The sequence below is a fragment of the Talpa occidentalis genome, unplaced genomic scaffold (assembly GCF_014898055.3).
Source record: "Talpa occidentalis isolate TD23 unplaced genomic scaffold, MPIMG_talOcc4v2.1 talOcc4.14, whole genome shotgun sequence".
Classification (NCBI taxonomy): domain Eukaryota; kingdom Metazoa; phylum Chordata; class Mammalia; order Eulipotyphla; family Talpidae; genus Talpa; species Talpa occidentalis.
The window spans coordinates 16,965,648-16,986,928 of record NW_023601433.1 but is presented as its reverse complement, the minus strand read 5'-3'; the positions used below and the strand labels follow the sequence as shown (position 1 = coordinate 16,986,928).

The 21,281-nt window shown below is 45.0% G+C and overlaps 1 protein-coding gene across 5 annotated transcripts in view; it reads left to right on the top strand.

Moving 5' to 3' along the window:
- HERC2 (HECT and RLD domain containing E3 ubiquitin protein ligase 2) overlaps positions 1 to 21,281 on the top strand; it is a 160,850-nt gene that overhangs the window by 10,402 nt on the left and 129,167 nt on the right. For 4 of the 5 annotated variants that reach the window (XM_037510126.1, XM_037510129.2, XM_037510127.2 and 1 more), the window contains exon 3: positions 3,852 to 3,966. The exons of the other annotated variant lie outside the window; for it this stretch is intronic. In XM_037510126.1, the coding sequence (XP_037366023.1) occupies positions 3,852 to 3,966 (115 nt within the window). The remainder of the gene's footprint in view (positions 1 to 3,851; positions 3,967 to 21,281) is intronic. 5 annotated transcript variants of the gene reach the window in all.

Here is a 21,281-nt window from a genome sequence, read left to right as displayed (position 1 = left end):
CTCCCTCGTTCCTATTCTGTTCCCTGCCTCTTTCCTCTTTCATATCTGGTCTGTCCTATTTGATCTGAGATGTTGTAAATCCTCTATTTCCCTTGGCCTGGCTTGGGCTCACATCCTTTTTTGGGAAGGGTTTCTTTGGCAATGGCTATGTAAGTTATTTTTTCTTGTTTCTAGTTTCATCTCTGTCTCCATGCATTGCCCTGCTACGGAGTTGTGACTTAAGGCTCAGAGCATTTACTTCCTGGAGTAACTCAAGATGGCTTCTGGAGCACGGCGCTCAGGGGGCTTTTTAGTCTGCTTCTGTTTGCTTTGTGTGGGCGTGTGGGCACTGGGTTGAACTCCAGCGGTCTTAGCTGGCCTCCTGTCACCTGAGCTCACTGATGAGCCGGCTCTTTCCATCCCCTTTCTAAAGCCCCAAGGCCCCTGAATGCTCATGGCCCAGTTTTTAGGGAGGAATTTACTTTCCCACCCCTGCCAGTTGATACTCTTGCCAAGAGTCATATCCTTTGGCCCCAATTATGTTTATGGCAGTTCTCTTTTAGTGATGTGAAAGATAAATATGAGAGTTGAAAGAAAGTTATTGCTTCCATGAAAATTAAGTTGGATGCTGAATTGGTTTTCTATTGCTTTGTAACAAGTCACTGACCGCGTATTTAAATGCTTACAAGAACTCATTGTGTCCTTTCTCCAGTTTCTGTGGGGCAAGAGTCTGTCATTGATGGACCCTCTCTCTCTCTCTCTCTCTCTCTCTCTCTGTGTCTCTTGCTCTCTCTCTTTTTTTTTTTTTTTAAGATTTATTTATTTATGCATACAAGTACTGGGGTATAGGCCCAAGGTGCGGGGGCGGCGGGGGAGGTGAGAGGATTCACCAGAGACAGTTGGGGAGCAGAACAGGCAGATGTACTGAAATACACTGCTGAGGGGAGCAGTGGGTGCAACCGGAGAGGTCTGCTGCGCCATGTGTGTTGCTCCCTGGCTAGCTGGGGATCGATCTAAGTGCTGTGGTGGCTGGCTATAGCTTGATAGCGCTGTCTTTAACCCCTGTGCCACCAGGGAGGCCCCTGGACCCTCTCTTTTGGATATTATAGGCTACCAGCAGGATGTCTGCTGTGCTGTGCTCTCATCTGCTGTCTCATTGTGTTCCTGATGGTAGAATTCAGTTGTTGCTGTTGTGGGACTGAGTCGTGGGCTCCTTGAGGCCATCCTCCATGGGTAGCTCTTGGCAGGGCTGTTTGCCTCTTTATAGCCACAGAGATGGGCCTGTCCTCTTAGGGCTTTCCCACTGGTAAGTGGGGCCCTCAGGATCAACTTCCTTTTGAATAACTGGAAATCAATGGATTTGGGACCTTAATTACCTGAGAAATGCCTTCACTTTTGCCTTAGAAGGAAACATAACCTAGTCACAGGTATGAGAGCTAATCCTCTTTAGAGGTGTCACCCACACTCAGAGGGTGGTGTGCAGTGCACCAGAGGGTGAGGATCTTGGGGGACTGTCTTAGAGTTTTGATAGACATTTTATTTTATTTATTTTTTTTTTAAAGATTTATTTTTATTTATTTATACAAGCACTGGGTACAGTCAGAAGCACGGGAGGGTGAGAGAATTCACCAGAGCCAGAGTGGGGAACAGAACAGGCAGACCAACGAAATACACTGCTGAGGGGAGCAGCGGGCGAGACAGGAGAGGTCTATTGCGCCATGTGGGACCTCGCTGGTGGCCGGGGATTGAACTGGCACTGCAGAGGCTGCGGGCAGCTTCGCAGCCCAGCGCTCAACCGCTGCGCCACCAGGGGAGGCCCTTGATAGACATTTTAGATAAAAGTGAGAGTATAGAACACTGCTTGGAGAGGTTAGGCGAGAGAGAGAGCTGTAAAAGATTGGGCAGAAAAAGTCTTGAGGGTCTAGAGTTCTATGCTGAGATTGCTCACAAAGTTTCCTTCAATCCTTGCTCCATTTTAAGGAAACAAATTGGGCATCATGGATGCTTCATGAGGGTGGTGTGCGCCACTGATGACAAGGGATGTGGTGACAAGGGATGAGCTAGTGAACTTGTGAACAAAGCAGCAGCCCAGGCCTGCCATTGAAAGTGGGCAGAGATGTGCCTATTTTAATGTAAAGTGCTTTGTGTCACAGAGCTGCTGCTGCATCTGCAGTTTTCAGAGGATGCCTTCAGCTGCTATCCCTCAGTTCCCCACCCCCTATTTCACCCCAACTGACAGCTTGCTTTGGGAAGCCTTTTCTGTCACACAACTTCTGCCAAACCAGGCATATTTGTTTTTTTTCCTCTTTGAATTGCACTAATGGACTTGTGTTTTTATTTGTTCTTGCAGCTCAGTATAGTTGTTATGTATTTTGCAGCTCAAAACTGTCCTAAGTTTGTCCAGTAGAGCTCCCATCAGACCGTGAGCAATTTTTTTGATGCAAAAATGAGATAATCCAGTGTCACTTTGCCTGCCCTGACCTTTGAGACTGACTTTTCCCCGAAGACTTGCTTTATTTAGTGAGATGTGGTACTTAGAAACCAATGTCTGGGTGCTGGTTGTACTTACTCTGTCAGAGTGTTATTGATTGAAGGTCCTCTCCAAAGGCAACTAGCAAATGTATTACAATAGAATTTTATATGGAGATTTCTAATCAAATTTTTTTGAAGATTTATTTATTTATGCATCTAAGAGCTGGGGCACAGGCCAGAGATGTGGGGGTTGAGAGGATCCACCAGAGACAGAGTGGGGAACAGAACAGACAGGCTGACTGAAATACACTGCTGAGGGGAGCAGCAGGCGAGACAAGAGAGGTCTGCTGTGCCATGTGGGTTGCTCCCTGGCTGGCCAGGGATCGAACTCGCGCTGCACAGGCTTCAGATTGCTTCATAGTGCAGTGCTTAACCCCTTACGCCACCAGGGAGGCCCCAGATAGTTTTTAAAATGTTCTGATTTTTATCTCTTGCACTTAAAAATCTTAGTGTCCAATAACATTAGCATACTTTATTAGCATACTTTAGTGTCCAATAACATTAGCATACTTAAAATTTTAATGCCAATATTATGATTATCATTAAGACCAATGAGTAAAATTTGATTCTCCCACCCCATAGAGTATATCCCCTTTGGATGTGTAGCTCAAAGTTCTCTTAAAATACTTTTCTTTTTCATAAACATAAGTTATACGTTTTGCTTTTTCAAGAAGACCATTTATATGTTTTTTTTTAAAGAAAGTAATGTTTTTGTTTTAAATTATTTATTTATTGCATAGAAGAACTGGGGTGTTGACCAGGGGTGCGTGGGTGGGGGGTGAGAGGATTCACCAGAGACAGAGCCAGGAGCAGAACAGGCGGATCCACTGAAATACACTGTGAGGGGAGCAGCGGGTAGACTGGGTTAGACAGGAGAGGTCTGCTGTGTCATGTGGGTCAGCTCCCTGGCCAGGCTGTAGCAGTGATAGTACTGAGATTTAACCTCTAGACCACTGTGGAGGCCCCATGTACACATGTTTTAGAAGTAAAATTATGTAAGGCATACTCAAGACTTTGTTCTTAGTCATCTCTGCTGCCCTCCATCTATATTCTCATTCCCTTCTCTACATTGGCAGTAACTGTTCATTGTTTCTGGTTTTTCTTTCCAGAGTGCAAGCATGTATATCTGTATTTTTTCTTGTATTATCATGAAAATTAGCATAGCATATACACTGTTATGCCGTGGGCCTTTTCCCCACTTACTGTATTTTTTGGGGGTGATTTTCATTAAGTGTTTAATGATTGAATAAGAGGAAATGAGCTGTTTTTCCATGTCATTCTTTAGGAACTGCAATGTGAGTATGATCGCTCTGTAAGTTTATCTTATTTATCATTGCCAGCTTGCATTCACGAGAGATGGGCTCTGTGGTCTGTGGAATGAAATGGTTAAAGATGGAGAAATTATATATAATGGGACAGAGTTAACCCAGAATGGAGAGCTTCCTCCTAGAAAAGGTAAGGTGCTTTAACTAGAATTTCTTACTTTGTAAAAACCTTTTTGAATTTGTATTTCGTAGATATTTTGGACTGTGTTGCAGGAACAACTGTGTTTGAATATAACTCTTTGGGGTTTCATTTTCACTTTGGTGATTGTTGCCTAAAATTTTTATGAGCTGCTTAGATTTTATTGTTCTGTGTGAATTGAAGACATTTTCATATAAGATTGAGTAGAAATAACTATTTCTGAAGTTTTTCCTTTATGACTCTTCTTTGGAGAATCTCATAGAACACTTTTGGGGAGCCTTGTGTGTGTGACTAGGGTTGCTCTCTTGTATATTGTCTATGTGCAGAATTGCCAGTAAAGAATCATATTTAGGCTTGTAGTTACAAAAACTCAACAAAACTGCCATTTGATTGTTCTTTACTTTTTGTGTAAGAATCACCATTGAGATTTTAAAACAAAGTGGATGCCTTTACCCACTCCAAAACTATAGACTCTGAAAAAACCCTACTTGAGACCCACTGCTGAAGTTTATTAGTCTCACTATTTGAAAGTCAAGATGGATAAAAATTGTATTTTATTTTTTATTTATTTATTATTATTTTATTATTTTTATAAATCTTTATTTTATGTATTTTTTACATAATTTAAAATTTTTGCACAATGTATTTTTTTTTTTTTAATAGAGGCATGTTTTATTTATTTATTTGTTTGTTTGTTTGTTTGTTTATACATGCACTGGGTACAGTCAGAAGCGTGGGAGGGTGAGAGAATCCACCAGAGCCAGAGCGGGGAGCAGAGCAGGCAGAAGGACTGAAGTACACTTTGAGGGGAGCAGCGGGCGGCAGGAGAGGTCTGCGCACCATGTGGGACCCTCCTCTGGTGGCTGGGGAGCAGCCAGGGATCGAACCGGCGCCGCCGAGGCTGCGGGCAGCTTCACAACCCAGCGCTCAACCGCTGCGCCACCGGGGAGGCCCTTGCACAATGTATTTTTTAAGGATTTATTTGTTTATGCATACAAGAGCTGGGGTGCAGGCCAGAGGTGTAGGGAATAAGAGTATTCACCACATACAGAGTGGGGAGCAGAACAGGAGGATCTACTAAAATACACTGCTGATGGGAACACCTGATGAGACAGGAGAAGTCAGCTGTGCCATGTGGGTTAGCTCCCTGGCCTGGAATCAAACTCAGGCTGTAGTGGTGATAGCGCTGAGGCTTAACATCTAGGCCACCAGGGAGGCCCCAGTTGATTCTATGTTTTTAAAAGGTTTATACCTCTGTTCTCAGCCCTCTGGTATTTTTTTTAAAGATTTATTTATTTATGCATACAAGAATGGGGGTGTAGGCCAGAGGTTGGGGGTGTGTGAGAGAGAGAGAGAGGATTCACCAGAGAGAGAGTGGGGAGCAGAACAGGCAGATCTACTGATATACACTGCTAAGGGGAGCAGCAGGTGAGACTGGAGAAGTCTGCTGTGCCATGTGGATTTGCTCCCTGGCGGGATCAAACTCATGTTGCAGTGGCTGGCAATAGCTTGATAGCGCTCTGTCTTTAACCCCTGCACCACCAGGGAAGCTCCCTGGTGGTTAATGAGTTCAAACAATGTTTTCTAAAATATTTTTTTCTGAAGCACTAGTTCTAAAAGATGCTCTGAGAAGAAAACCTAATTATGTGGAAAAATCCAAAGTCTATTTCTTACTTTGCATATAAAAAAGGTATAATTTATTGCATTTGATGAATCTTTTTTGATTTTTAGGAAGCATGTGTTTTTTTAAGAAGCATGTGTCTAGAAAGCAAGCATAATTATTCTTTATGTAGGTCCCAGTTGAATAGTTTCTTGGGGGTCATTTTTTGGCATTCAGAGTGGTGTAACGTGTACTTTCCATTATTAGAAAATGCTTTTTTTCACAGACAGGTTTACTCATCAAATTCCATTTCTCAGATGAGGTACATTATATGTTGGTGATATTATAGGTAGTTGTGAGGAAAAGCCAGATTAGAGTAGAAATTTTTTAAATGCAGTTTTCTTTGCTGTATTTTCCCCAAGGGCAGGTTGCTTTCTTCTGCATACAGCCATCCTGGGATGGGTTCCTACATTGCTTTATAGTTTGTTTCTGAGACATACTGGCTTCTAATAATTTACATTTACCCCGGGATAAAACTTTCCTTACTTTATTTTCCAGTCACATGTAGAATTTTCTGGGTCTAGTGCGGAGAGAAAGCTACCTCCTAGGTAGTAAGCATTCGTGTATCCTTTTGGGGTGATGTCCCTCTAAAGGCAAGCCTCAAGTGAAGGTTGGTTATGGTTTTTAGTGTCTTTTCAGGTTTTTTTGGTTAATATCCTATTTAGGGTTGTTATTACTTTGAGGTAAAATGAAGACGCATTGCATATAAAGACAGGAAAAGTAGGAGGATACTATAAGATGTATTAAGCTTATTTTTTATTTTTGTCTAGGGTTGGCCTTGTCTGAAGAATTTAAGTGTCAAGTGCTGCTTGGTTTACTGTAAATCTTTTCATTCAGCTGCAGATAGTAGAAATAATATTAAGTAATGCTTTGCTTAGCTGTGCTATTTTTTTCTTTAAAGTGATTTGTTGTTTCCTGTAATCTCTACTCTACCAAGAAATGGAGGCCACAGTTTGCACAAATAACAAGGGGCAGAGATAGAAATTGAAGTTAGACCTCTTGAAAAAGCTTGACTGTTATTTCCATTACCCTTATGGACCCCAGGACTGACTTCTTATAGTTCCATGAATCTTATTTTTAGCTTTTTCTGCCTTCATGTTGTACACATGTGTGGCAGTTGTTTTGAGTGTTTTGTCTAGCTAGTCCTCTTAGTTCTTATGAATTCCAATTTAAAAGCCTTGAGACAAAGTTTCTTATTTTTTTGGAACATCAATATTTCGCTTCTATCTTGTGTTAGCTGACTACTTTCCCGTTGGCTTTGTTTACAGTTTTTTTTGGGGGGAGGGTGGAGGAGAGGTATAAAACGTCATTTAATTTTCCCAGAACTCGTGATTATTTGGGCAGAAAAAGCATCCACATACCCAGGCATGTAAATGGCATGACCCCCATGGAGTTGAGGGTGGAGTGTTTTCTGTGGTGTGGGAAGCTGTTGGGAGACCTGGCCTGGCTTGAGAGTGGTATTGTGTAGGGCTACCAGGGGGGTGCGGGCACTGACTTCTAGGTAGAGGACATAGAAAACACAACTGATAGCGAGTGTGCAGGGGTGAGGAGGAGCAGTGACGGGGATCAGGAATAACAGGAGTAGCCTAGACCCAAATGGAAGGAAATGTACACCTTTGAGTGCCCAGCTGCATTTTAAATCCCCCTGATGGTCATGGACACATCTCCAGGGACACTTACACACAAATGTTTAACAACATAGGGGACCATGGATGTTAGGAAAAGTAGTCAGTACTTTATCTTCCTAGCAGTGAGAGTGCAAAAAATTAAATCTTGGTTTCTTCGTGCAAGGATTCTCAAACTGTTGGTCAATAGGATTGCCTGGAGAGCTGGCTCAGACACCCATGGCTGGCTCCACGCCCCTAAGCTTCTGATTCCTTAGAGTTGATATGGGGCCTGGGAACTTGCATTTCTACATGTTTCCAAGCCTCTCTGATGTTGCTTGCTTTTCTGAGGGTATGTCATGTCTGTTTGCACAGGCATGGTCTATTCCTTTGGGAGTACAGGAAGAAGAAAGGAAAAGCTTCCTCATGTGTTGCTTAGAAAACAGGACATTTACAAAACCCCATTCTATTTCGCAGCAGGTGACCACTACTAGGTTTCCCTCACAAATCTATTCTGTTCTTCATAGTTAGTTCTTACTGCTTTGGACCTTGAGTCCTGTCTGGAAAATGGAATCCATCCTGGTGTTTCGGGTGTCTGTTCCAAGCAGTGATGTCAACATTTGCTCGAATCTGTTCCCCACAGGATTGGTAATTCCACAGAGGCCCTGCCATTGTTCTTGTTTATTGAACACTCAACTTCTGGCCTTTTGTTTTGGAAGGAAACAGATGATAACGGTATGGTTGACTGCTTATACTGAAACAATGGGCAGAAGTGAAATCCTTAGCAGATTAGACTTCATGCCTGCCCTGTGAGGACTTGTAGTTGCCTCCCTACCCAGCAAGGGCATGGATGGTCTCCAGCACCTCCCACCATCCTGGGAACTGCACTGTTGTTTGTTTAAATAACATTCTACTTGTATGAATTTTATCTAGGGAGCGTAAATTTTCTCTTTTTTTTTTTTTTTTTTTTAAAGATTTATTTAGGGCCTCCCCGGTGGCGCAGCGGTTGAACGCTGGGCTGCGAAGCTGCGCGCAGCCTCTGCAGCGCCGGTTCTATCCCCAGCTGCTCCCCGGCCACCGCAGGAGGGTCCCACATGGCGCACAGACCTCTCCTGCCTCCCGCTGCTCCCCTCAGCAGTGTACTTCGGTCCTTCTGCCTGTTCTGCCCACTGCTCTGGCTCTGGTGAATTCTCTCACCCTTCCGTGCTTCTGAGTCTACCCAGTGCTTGTATAAATAAATAAATAAATCTTTAAAAAAAAGATTTATTTATACAAGAACTGGGGTACAGGTCAGAGGCGCAGGAGGGTGAGTGACAGCGCGGGGAGCAGAACAGGCAGATGAACCAAAGACACTGCTGACTAGAACAGTGGGCGAGGCAGGAGAGGTCTACTGCACCATGTGGGACTCTCCCTGGCCGGCTGGGCATAGAACCCGCGCTGCAGAGGCTGCGGACAGCTTCACAGTCCCGGCTCAATCCGCTGCACCAATTTTCTCTTTTTGATTTGATGGTTTTTTTCTATATTGTAGGCCTGAAGCACAGGGAAGCTCTAAAGATAGTGATGAGGTGTTGAGCATTGCATCAGAACTCCCATGATGGTGGGAGTCAGTGTTTATTATTCTGGTCATCTGGGAAGTGCCAATGACCACTTAGATATAAAAGCATCTTAACAATTTTATTGTTCAGAATTTGGGGTCTGATTCTGGGAAGATGGCATCAGAAGCTTCCAGAGGCCTGACTTTGGCTTTACCTAGGGTGGCTGTGCTGTGGTAACTCTTGCTTATTGATCAACTTTGTCAGTTTGACACATTTTTGCAGGAATTATAAACAAGGCAAATTAATTTCACATTTCCTCAAACCTACAATTTACTGGATCCACTCATTTCTTTCCCTCATCTTTTATGTTCTGATATAACTAAATTTTTTTTTTCAAGATTTATTTATACAAGAACTGCAGGCCAGATGTGCAGGAGGGTGAGAGGATTCACCAAAGACAGTGGGGAACAGAACAGGCAGACTGACTGAAATACACTGCTGAGGGGAGTAGCGGGCGAGACAGGAGAGGTCTGCTCTCCATGTGGGTATCTCCATGGCTGGTGGGGATCGAACTGGCACTGCAGAGGCTGTGGTCAGCTTTACAGTGCTGCGCTCAACCGCCTGCGCCACCAGGGAGGCCCTAAACTTTTTTTCTTTAAGACAGAAATTACTATCCTTCTGCCTTGCTAGATACTTTCATTGTCTTGCATGCGTATTTTTATTTCTTGGTCACCATCTTTCTGGTTTAATGTCTCCATCCATTTTTTTTTTTGGAATTTTTTTTTTTATAGAGACATGTTTTATTTATTGGTTTGTTTGCTTGTTTTGTTTATACAAGCACTGGGTACAGTCAGAAGTGTGGGAGGGTGAGAGAATTCACCAGAGCCAGAGCGAGGAGCAGAGCAGGCGGAAGGACCGAAGTACACTGCTGAGGGGAGCAGCGGGCGGCAGGAGAGGTCTGCGCGCCATGTGGGACCCTCCTCCGATGGCAGGGGAGCAGCCAGGGATCGAACCGGCGCCGCAGAAGCCGCGGGCAGCTTCGCAACCCAGTGCTTAACCACTGTGCCACTGGGGAGGCCCTCCATCCATTTTTTTTTTTTAAAAGATTTATTTATTTATGCATACAAGAGCTGGGGTACAGGCCAGAGATGCGGGGGGCAAGAGGATTCATCAGAGACAGAGTGGGGAGCAGAACAGGCAGATTTACTGCAATATACTGCTGAGGGGAGCAGCGGGTGAGACAGGAGAGGTCTGCTGCGCCATGTGGGTTGCTCCATGGCAGGCCGGGGATCGAACTCGTGCTTCAGAGGCTGCGGATTGCTTCATAGTGTGGTGCTTAATCCCTTGCGCCACCAGGGAGGCCCCTTCATCCATGTTAATTGCAACTTTTATCTAAAGTGAGTGTGACTTCTAATTTGTGGTTTTTTTTCCCCCTGACATCAAATACATTTTGTTTTCCCACACCAATTCTGCAATTCTCTGACATCAGCTGGATGTGTGGCAACTCAGTCTAGACCTGACACTCAGTTTCTGGAGGTAGCTCTGAGCACAAGTTATGATTTCACTCCCAGAAGACTACCTGCACCTCAGGTACCTGCTGCAGATGGGGCTCCCAGGCCACTCACACTTCTGCCTTCATTACTGCAAATTCAGGGGTTCCGTGATTATCCTCAAACTTGATCATTCACAGAATGCAGGACAACAGCTTACTTAAAAGTACTGGTTTATGGGCCTCCCTGGTGGTGCAGCAATTGAGTGCTGGGTGGCGAAGCTGCCTGCAGCCTCTGCAGCGTCAGTTCGATCCCCGGCTGCCAGGGAGGGTCCCACATCGCGCGCAGACCTCTCCTGCCGCCCGGTGCTCCCCTCAGCAGTGTACTTGGGTCCTTCTGCCTGCTCTGCTCCCTGCTCTGGCTCTGGTGAATTCTCTCACCCTCCCGCGCTTCTGACTGTACCCAGTGCTTGTATAAATAAATAAATAAATCTTTAAAAAAAAAAAAAAAGGTATTGGTTTATCATAAAGAATATGACTCAGGAACAGCCAGGTGGAAGAGATGTCTAGGGCAAGGTATGGGGAAGGGGTGCGGCGCTTCTGTGCCCTTTCTGGGGACTCCACTCTCCCAGCATCTCCATATCTTTACTGCCCTGGAGAAGGTCTCCAAATCTCCTAGGTTAGGTTTTTATAACTTAATCTCCAGTTCCGCTCAAATCACATATTTGGTCTATTTTGGTGACCAGCCCACACCCTGAATCAGCCCATCAACATAAGCTCTGGTGTGGTTGCCAGGGGCTCCTTATGAATAACAAAAGACACTCCTGTCCCTCTGTAGATCCTAAGGGTTTAGGGAGTTCTGTGCCAAGAACCTGGGTTGAGACCAAATATATATATTTTTATTGTAGGACAGATACAAAAAGTGAGAAGTAGGTGTAGCGCATTTCAGAAGTACTCTGGAGCTGCATTCTAAGAGCCCTATTTTACATTTTTGATGAGCAGAAGACTGAGCTCATTAAGAGGTACAGAGGCATTTTTGAATCCTGTCATTCTGGCAGCTGTAGAGAGAGACATGTGACCTGTATTTGTTAACCTGTGCTTGGTGACCAGTGATCTAGTTTTTGCTCTTAGCATTTGTTCAGAACTTCACAGACCTGCTGCTGATTAAATCACTTTAACATTGGGCCAGTGTCATTAGGTTAACAAAAGACATTAGGTTAACAAAAGTCTTGGCCTTTACTTTTCAGCTAATTCACTACAGAACAAGATTTCTGTTGCTAGAAAAGTTTAAGTCAGAGATTTGTCATTTAACTACATTATGTCTGTAATGTTGCATGTAGAGGCAGGAATGACACAGGGCAGGTTTTCTATGATCCAGCAGACCGGGTGAAGGAGGAGTCAGAGTCCTCAGTGGTTTTTGCAGTCTTTTATTGGAATTTACCAGGTACAAGGCAGGCAGGCCTCCCAGCCCCCAGCAGGTCTTCACTCTATCTGAGCTCTCCAGCCTTCTCTGCTTCTCTCTTGGCTTCTGCTGCTGCTGGTGTCCCTGTGACGCCGCCCTTAAAAGCCCAGTCTTAGCCCAGGTGAATCCCATCTACCTATACCCACACACTACTCCAGGTGTCCGCCATCAGGCATGCATTAGGACTGCAAGGATCCATCATCTATCCTGATGGCGGGAGGGCAGAAAAGCCTGACATTTTTCCTTACCCTATAGTCCACCCCCTCAGGGTTTTTTGCCATATAGTCTTCATATATAGTTTTGTTAGCAAACAAACAATGCAGCCATGGCCCACAAAAGTAAATACATCACAATATAGCAATAAAATACAACAGAACACAAGTAAGTTCAGACAGGGCCCCAACCTAGTGGCAAAAGACAATTATTGGTACCAGCAGATGAGCCAACAAATCTGCTGCCGAAGGCACTGCTCATTGGAGGGAGGGGAACCACTCACGGCATCTACTGCAACACACCAGGAGCCGTCAGGCTTCCTGGCCTTCTCTGGCTGTAGCCTCGGCTACAAGCCACACACAGCATCCACCCCCAGGATGCACTCACTCTGGGATTGGCGATTCTATACTGTTGGGGGTAATCGCCAACCCTCATGGTTTCTGTCTGCAGTCGCTCCAACATTCGGCTTTCGTAGCCACCAATGCGACTTGCAGACCCCTGCACTTAGGCCAACCCATTGCACAAGCACATGGGTCAGGTGTCCTCGGTTACAAACTCTACATTCAGCTTGGGCTCCACCCCAAGCCGAGTTCCCCACCCGTCCCCCAAGGAACGGGTTCCTCAGCTCCTTACCCTCACTCGTCAACGAGCAGGGCATCACCCACAGGTGATTTTATGAGACTCACTGGCCTTCAGCATACTTAGGCTGCTTAACAGCCTCTCAAGGCTTCCCAAACTTAGCATCAGCACCAGCTTTTGCCTTCTCAGTTGGCTTTTCTCCTCCACCTGGCTGCTGGGCATACACAGGCTGCTTTTGGCCATCAAGGCCCACTGGCCACCCCCAGATTCCCATCTCCTGGGGTGTACAAAAAATAGCATCCTCCCCAGGGTCCCAAAAACTTAATTTGCCAAAGTTCCTCCGCCTCTGGCGAGTTGTCAGTCCAAGTCCATTAGGCCTCTCCCTGCATCAGCACTGGTGGGCTCCGAATCGTGGTCCTTTCTTTGCCAATGATTCTTGCTGCCTCAGGGGTCTTTGGCTGGTCCTCTCGGGCGTCTCCTTCACACAAGGTCTCTTCCTGTAGTTCCCGGACCTCATCCATCTCCTGTGCCGCCATGATGCCTCCAGCGTTGTCACAGGCAAACACAGTGTTACTCCTTAGTCCCTCCAAGTCTTCGGAGGGCTCCATACCCGTCTGCATGGATCATCTTGCCGACTTACACCAATTGTAGAGGCCGAAATGACACAGTGCAGGTTTTCTATGATCCAGCAGACCGGGTGAAGGAGGAGTCAGAGTTCTCAGTGGCTTTTGCAGTCTTTTATTGGAATTTACCAGGTACAAGGCAGGCAGGAGCGCTGGGGGGCTGGGAGGAAGGCCTGGGGGGCTGGGAGGAAAAAAAGGAAAGCCTTCCTCCCAGCCCCCAGCAGGGCTTCACTCTATCTGGGCTCTCCGGCGTTCTCTGCTTCTCTCTTGGCTTCTGCTGCTGCTGGCGTCCTCGTGACGCCACCCTTAAAAGCCCAGTCTTAGCCCAGGTGAATCCCATCTACCTATGCCCACACTACTCCAGGTGCCCGCCATCAGGCATGCATTCAGGACTGCAAGGATCCATCATCTATCCTGATGGCGGGAGGGCAGAAAAGCCTGACATTTTTCCTTACCCTACATACATTTTCTCAATCTCAAGCATGTGGATGTCATTTCAGGTCATCTGATGTGGGAAGTTTAGGAAATTCAGATTAACTAGGCTCCTATTGAGAAAACCAACCCAACTGTGCGCTGTGTTACGTAAGTTACCATGGTAAGTTACCACGTTAGGTCAACCAGTTAGCAAGTCAGTCTAATTTCTCCAAGGGTTCATCTGGATTACATGAATTTGGATCCTGTGTTTGAAAGTGCATTGATACATAAAAGATAGCAGTTTCTAAGAAATGTTTATCCCCCTTTCCTAGCTTTTTTAAAAAAAATATTTATTTTTGCATAGAAGAACTGGGGTGTAGGCCAGAGGTGTGGGGAGGAGGGAGTGAGGGATTCATCAGAGACAGCGGGGGGCAGAACAGATGGATCTACTGAAATACGCTGCTGAAGGGAGCAGTGGGTGACAGGAGAGGGCTGCTGTGCCATGTGGGTCACCTCCCTGGCTAGACATTGAACTCATGCTGCATTGGCTGGCAATAGCTTGATAGCTGAGACCTTAACCCCTGTACCAGCAGGAGGGCCCCCCCCCGCTTTTCCCAGCTTTATTGAGATAAGATTAACACAAAACTTTGTGTAAGTTTAAAGCGTATACTGCATACACTTGGATCTGTGTACATGTTGTGAAATAACCAAAATAAGGTTAGCTAACACTTCCATCACCTCACATAATTACAATTTTTAAAATATGCAGTGAGAAAAGTTAAGATCTGCTCTTAGCAACTTTCAAGTGTATAAGATGCTATTGTTAACTACAGTCACCAGCTGTGCTTTAGACCCCAGAACTTACTCCTCTTATAACTGGAAGTTTAACCCTTTGACCAGTGTCTTCCTATTTCTTCTACTTCCCCAGCCCCTGTAGCCAGTCTGTTCTATGCGATGTTAGCTTTCTCAGATTTCGGATATAAGTGGGATTCTACAGTGTTCATCGTTCTCTGTCTGACTCATTTCACTTAGTGAAGTAAAGTGAGGCTGATTCACATTGCTGTAAGTGGCAGGATTTCCTGCTGTTTTTCTGGACATCTTTATCCTTTCATTCATTGATGAACACAGGTTATTTCCATGTCTTGACTGTAGTGAATAATGATGCATGAAACATAGGGGCACCAATATCTTTTTGACTTAGTGTTTTCATTTGTATATATACCCAGGAAAGGGATTGTTGGATGTTATTCTTTTTTTAATTTTTTTTAGAAACCTCCATGCATTCTTCCATAGTAGTTGCAGTGATTTACGTTCCCATCAACCCTGCATAAGAGTTTCACTGCCGGGCCTCCCCGGTGGCGCAGTGGTTGAGCGCTGGGTTGCAAAGCTGCCCGCGGCCTCTGCGACGCCGGTTCGATCCCCGGCTGCTCCCAGGCCACTGGAGGAGGGTCCCACATGGCGCGCAGATCCCTCCTGCCGCCCGCTGCTCCCCTCAGCAGTGTTCCTCGGTCCTTCTGCCTGCTCTGATCCCTGCTCTGGCTCTGGTGAATTCTCTCACCCTCCTGCACTTCTGACTGTACCCAGTGCTTGTATAAACAAAACAAACAAACAAATAAATAAATAAAACATGCCTAAATAAAAAAAATTAAAAAAAAAAAGAGTTTCACTGCCAAGAGAACTCCCCCCTCCTCCCTCCAAAAGGCTGGCCAATATTTAAAGTATTAGAAGTTTATTTCTTTCTGGGGATTCTTTTTCTTTTTTTCTCTCTACTTTTTTTTTTTTTTAACTTTTTACATCATTTATCATTGTTCATTTTTAAACAGTATTTGCTTCTCCCCACCCCCTCAGGTGTAGTCCCCATAGAGTTTCCTTCCCCAATGCACCCGTGCACCCTCACCTCAGTCCCCTGTGCTCCACCCTGTCTCTCTCCCTCCGTCTGATCCCTCTCCCTCCTCCTCCCCTGCAGGATGTCTCTGATTTATAATTGTCCATTTTTGCTTTGTTGTGTTTTGTACTGTTATTTCTGGGGATTCTTGATTTCTGTTTTATTAGATTATATAAGCTCACTGGTCTTTTTAAACCAGTCAGTAGGAGTAGCACCATATTTAATAGACTTCATGATTAATTTAGTAAACCCTTTCAGCTCTAAGAAAAGATACATACATAGCAAAGGACACTTAGAGTGGTATTTGATATCAACTTTACAGGTTTTCTGTTGAATGAGCCTGAATTATTATTACTATTATTATTATTTTTTTAAGATTTATTTATTTATGCATACAAGAACTGGGGTACAGGCCAGAGGTGTGGGCGGTGGGAGGATCCACTAGAGACAGAGTGGGGAATAGAACAGGCAGACTGATTGAAATACACTGCTGAGGGGAGCAGCGGGTGAGTCAGGAGAGGTCTGCTGTGCCATGTGGGTTGCTCCCTGGCTGGGGATCTAACTCGTGCTCCAGTGGTTGTGGATTGCTTCATAGGTTGCGTCTTAACCACTTGCACCACCAGGGAATTATTTTTAATCATACAAAGCTCCACTATAGCTTTTACCCTAAAACAAATCTGGTCACCATTTTGGTGTCTGGCCTTGCAGTTGGCTTGTGAGGTGCACAGACCCTCAGGCCAGCAGGGCCTTCCTAATCAGCCCAAGCCTCTGGACAGGGTAGACGCTTCTGCACAGCCAGGTGGCCAGAGTGTATTTCAGTAAAGCCTGAGATGCCTCAGAGGTAAGTTACTATTACTTATTACAAGAAGAGAAGGTGTTGCCTATAAATCTAATGCAACTCATTTGTACATGCTGAACTTTGCAAAATTTGTATCTGGCTATTGATGAAACAGCACACTTACTTCACGGAGCTATTGAGTTAATTTATGATTTCCATGACGTGTGCAGAACAGTTCCTGGATCCCAGTGTGCACTGCTGAAAGCTTTGTGGTTCTCACAGTGGTTGGTTAAATGCAGGCAGGGGGTCAGCGTCCTGTTCATGAGTTTTCTTGTCCCCATTAGCCCCCTGCACTGGGCACAGTGCCGCCACTGGCACACAGGAGGTGCAGTTCTAGCATGAATGCTGGTCACGCTCCTGCGTAAAGCCAGCTTGTGAGGGCCTGCCTGCTTTTGCTTTTGACTAGAGGAGTTGCAGCAGGAATGAATTCAAATCTTTTGTGTCACATATTTATTTTTAAATTCAGTGTTAGAACTTTAAAAAAATTTAGCTTTTAAAAATGACTCAATCTGGGGGCCTCCCCGGTGGCGCAGCGGTTGAGCCCTGGGTTGCGAAGCTGCCTGCAGCCTCTGCAGCTGGTTCGATCCCCGGCTGCTCCCCGGCCACCGGAGGAGGGTCCCACATGGTGAGCAGACCTCTCCTGCCGCCCGCTGCTCCCCTCAGCAGTGTACTTCGGTCCTTCTGCCTGCTCTGCTCCCCACTCTGGCTCTGGTGAATTCTCTCACCCTCCCACGCTTCTGACTGTACCCAGTGCATGTATAAACCAAACAAACAAACAAACAAACAAATAATAAATAAATAAATAAATAAATAAATAAGACATGCCTCTAGAAAATTAAAAAAAAAAAAAGACTCAATCTTGGGGCCTCCACGGTGGTGCATGGGGTTAAGTCTCAGCACTATCAAGCTGCTGCCAGCCACTACAGCATGAGTTCGATCCCTGGCCAGGGAGCTGACCCATATGGCGCAGCAGACCTCTCCTGTCTCACCCACTGCTCCCCTCAGCAGTGTATTTCAATAGATCCACCTGTTCTGTTCCCCACTCTGTCTCTGGTGAATCCTCTCACACTCCCCCCTCCCCTGGCTGACACCCCAGTTCTTTTTTTTTTTTTTGAAGATTTATTTATGCATACAGGAGCTGGGGTTCAGGCCAGAGATGCGGGGGGTGAGAGGATTCACCAGAGACAGAGCGGGGAGCAGAACAGGCAGACTGACTGAAATCCACTGCTGAGGGGAGCAGCGGGTGAGACAGGAGAGGTCTGCTGCGCCATGTGGGTAGCTCCCTGGCCGGCTGGGGGATCGAACTCGTACTGCAGAGGCTGCAGACAGCTTCATAGTGCTGTGCTTAACCCCTTGCGCCACCAGGGAGGCCCCCCCCCCAGTTGTTCTATGCATTAACTAAACAACAATAAAGCTTTAAAAAAAGTCATCCATTAAGAGATTTCAACGGATTAAGCAGAGTTTCAGTAAGGAGTAAGTTTCTTTCCAGGCCTGTTCTGCAGACACGGACTTTTAACATCTTTCCAGAGCTTATATATGGGATATAGTACACATATGAAATACGTAATTTATTTTGAATAAAAAGAAAACCATATAGAACTAGAAGAAATGTACAAAAAGTGTGAAAGTACAGCATTTAGCATCTAAGCCTCAACATTTGGCTTGACTTTCCTTTATCCTGTGAAATCATTAAATCTACCCTCTGCACCCAAGTCCATAGAATGGAGGAAGCTTTTGTGAATGGGCGAGGACCATGCTCAGAATGCAGCACCCGAGCCTGTGGGCAGCTGCTCGTGGCCATGAGCCATCATGGGTATTGCCGGAATCGTAACTTCCTTCCTGTCTCTGTCAGCTCTTCCAGCTCTTTCTCCCTCTGCGGTCCCAGGAACTTTGCTGAAATGTGTCTCCCAGGGAGACACTGAGTTGAGCCTTGTTGTGCAGGTCATTCATTGATTTGTTCATTGGTTCACCTGACTTGGGGGGTGTCTGTCAGTGAGGGGGTTGTAGGTACTGGATGAATGAGCCAGATGATGGTGAGTGAATCAGGCATGGCCCCCGCATTTCTGGAGTTTCTGTTCTAACTGGGGCAATGGTTGAAAGCTGGCAGTGGGAAGAAAACAGAGCAGAGTGATTCGGGAAACTTCCAGGGAGGGTTCCTGAGATCCTGTACCAGGCCCTGTGTTCAGTCCCTCATCCTGCGTGTCTCACTCACCTGCCTCATCTGCCTTCTTCACGTACCTCTCCCTGGCCCTGCCTCATTTATTATGCTTCCTACTCCTTCACCCTCCATTGCTTGCTCATGCTCCTCACCCTGCCTTGGAACAACTCTGCACTTAGCCATGACCCACGGGGGTTGGCTCTGTTGTTGTGCACCATAGCATCAAGCGGGCACAGGGCACACAGCAGGAGTCTGGTGAGCGTCTGTGTAATGAATCAGTGAGCGGCCTCCTGCTACCTCGTACCTTTAGGCCAACTGGCGCTGAGCAGACTGTCCTGGGGAGGATGGGACACTGACATGTTCTTTATTGTGTCACTCAGATGGGTGCTTTGAGCTGCTTTGCTCTACAGAGTATTCTTTGTAAATTTTATTTCTGCATCTTTTAAAAATCCCATAATTGATTTGGTAAGATGACTTTATATTTTTCATTTGAGACTAATTTTCCTATTAAATGACCTCAGGAATCTTTGTCCTTAATCTGTTGCTGCAGATTTTTTTTTTTTAAAGATTTATTTATTTATACAAGCAAATACACTGCTCAGGGGAGCAGTGGGCGCGGCAGGAGAGGTCTGCGTGCCATGTGGGACCCTCGCCGGTGGCCGGGGATCGAACCGGCACTGCAGAGGCTCTGGGCAACTTCGCAGCCCAGCGCTCAACTGCTGTGCCACCAGGGGAAGCCATGCAGATGTTTTTTGTGAGGTCATATTACCAGTGTTACATTTGTAATAAAGTGAACTAGAAATAATGAATGTTGCACTGTGTCTTTACAGTACAGATGAGTCAAGGTGTTTGAACGGCCACTTCCTTGTTTGTGTGCCATTAGAAAGTTTTCACAACCAAAATCTCTTCAATTTGTGCTTGTACTTCCCTGTAACTAAAAAACAAATTTCATTCTCCTACGAAAACATATATAATAGCTATTTTTAATAATATTTGGTTAATTATGATCCTTAGTGTGCTGGTTAATTTTATCTGTATATTGACTAGTCCATGGTACCTTGATATTGGTCAAATATTATGAATTTTTTTTTGGTGAATGTGTCAGCTGGATGAGATTCACATTTAAATCCATGGACTTGGGTAAAACAGATTATCCTCCGTATGTGGGTGGGCCTCATCCAATCAGTTGAAGAGCCAAACTACTAAATAGAAAAAACACTGACTTCTCCTCCAGTAAGTAGGATTTCTGCCAACTCACTGCGTTTGGTTTAAACTGCCAGTCAGCTGCTCTCTGGGTCTCTAGCCTGCAGGTCTGCTGTGCACATTTTGGACTTGCACCTCCACAAGACTGTGCGCCAGTTCCTCCATTACCTTAACCCATGTGTGTGTATGTATGTGCATATGTTCACACACATGCACTTGTATGTATAAATGTGTACTCACGCACACACACATGCCACCATTTTGTTGATTTTGTTTTTGTAGAGATCCTTGACTAATATATATGTTACCCATAGTTTTTTTTTATAGTCTATTTTAAGGAGCAAATGATAGTGAACATGCTTTTTTAAAGGTAGTGATTAAAGTAAAACAAAAAATAAGTGAACCTTCTTCAACAGAGGAATGCATTTGGTGGCTTTGGAGTCGTGGTGGCCCTCCTCTTCAGGCCGTGCCACTCCCTCTCTCCAGGATCAGGTCTGTCTCATGTAAGGTCACACTCACTATGTCCAGTGAGTTGTGGATGGTTGACTCATGGAAACAGCACCAAGTCGCTGCCCCTCCCCATATAGTCCCTCCACACAGGTGTAGTAACTTCATGTAGCCATTGGAGGTGGGCTTTGAGTTTTCACTGATGGCAGAATTGAGGTTCAGAGAAGCTAACTGACCTAATGCATAACAGCTTGTCTGGGGTTGAATTCTGAGAGGTTTTTTGTTTAGGACATTTTTCTCATCCTTGAGCAAAGTTAAAAAATTAACAACCCCCTGTTCTTAGTCATAAAATTCAATAGCAATTATTTCATTATTTTTAGTAAAAAGATAAGTAGTTTGTCAAAAACATGAGTGCAACGGTGACTTGTCCTTTCTCTCATTCGTCTTGTTTTTTGAAAACTTTGTAGGCTTCTGTGTGGCCTTAATTTATTCTGTTAAGAGTGGCTTTAGTATGTTAAACTTCCACTGTAGTTCAGTCAGTTGCAACGCCTTGTCTTAGTAAAATTTTTATTTTTTAGGCCAGTGGTTCTTAATCCTGGCTGAATATTAAAAATTAACATTCAATAATAATTAAAAAAATATATCTGGGAACTTAATAATGCTGCTGCCCAGACTCACTAAATCAGAATCTCAGGTACTGGAATTCAGGCATGGGGTTAAAAATATGTGTGTGTGTGTGTGTGTGTGTGAAAAATATGTGTGTGTGTGTGTGTGTGTGTGTGAAAAATATGTGTGTGTGTGTGTGTGTGTCTGTCTCTCAAAGCCCCTCACCCTGTGCTTCTGTTACATCATGAGGGTTAAGAACCTTTCCTATGTTTTAAGTAGATCTGTAGAACTTAATTTAGAGGTGCTATATGCTTTTACTTTTGTAATGTGTATTTAATTCCAAGGAGTTTGGGTATTTCTGTAAACATGAGAGGTGGTGTTAACCAGAGCTGTGTTAGGAGGGTTCAAGAATGGGACCCAGGAATGTGCTGGTGACTGAGCCTGTCTTGGGACTCAAGGGCAGAGGGTCACCTGGCTCCTCTCACTCCTCAATTCCTAGCCCACCATTTCTAAGATCCTTTGAACAGTTTTCCTTTTTAACATGTTTGTATGCCCTTCTGTTTTTATGGCTTCACATATACAATATGTGC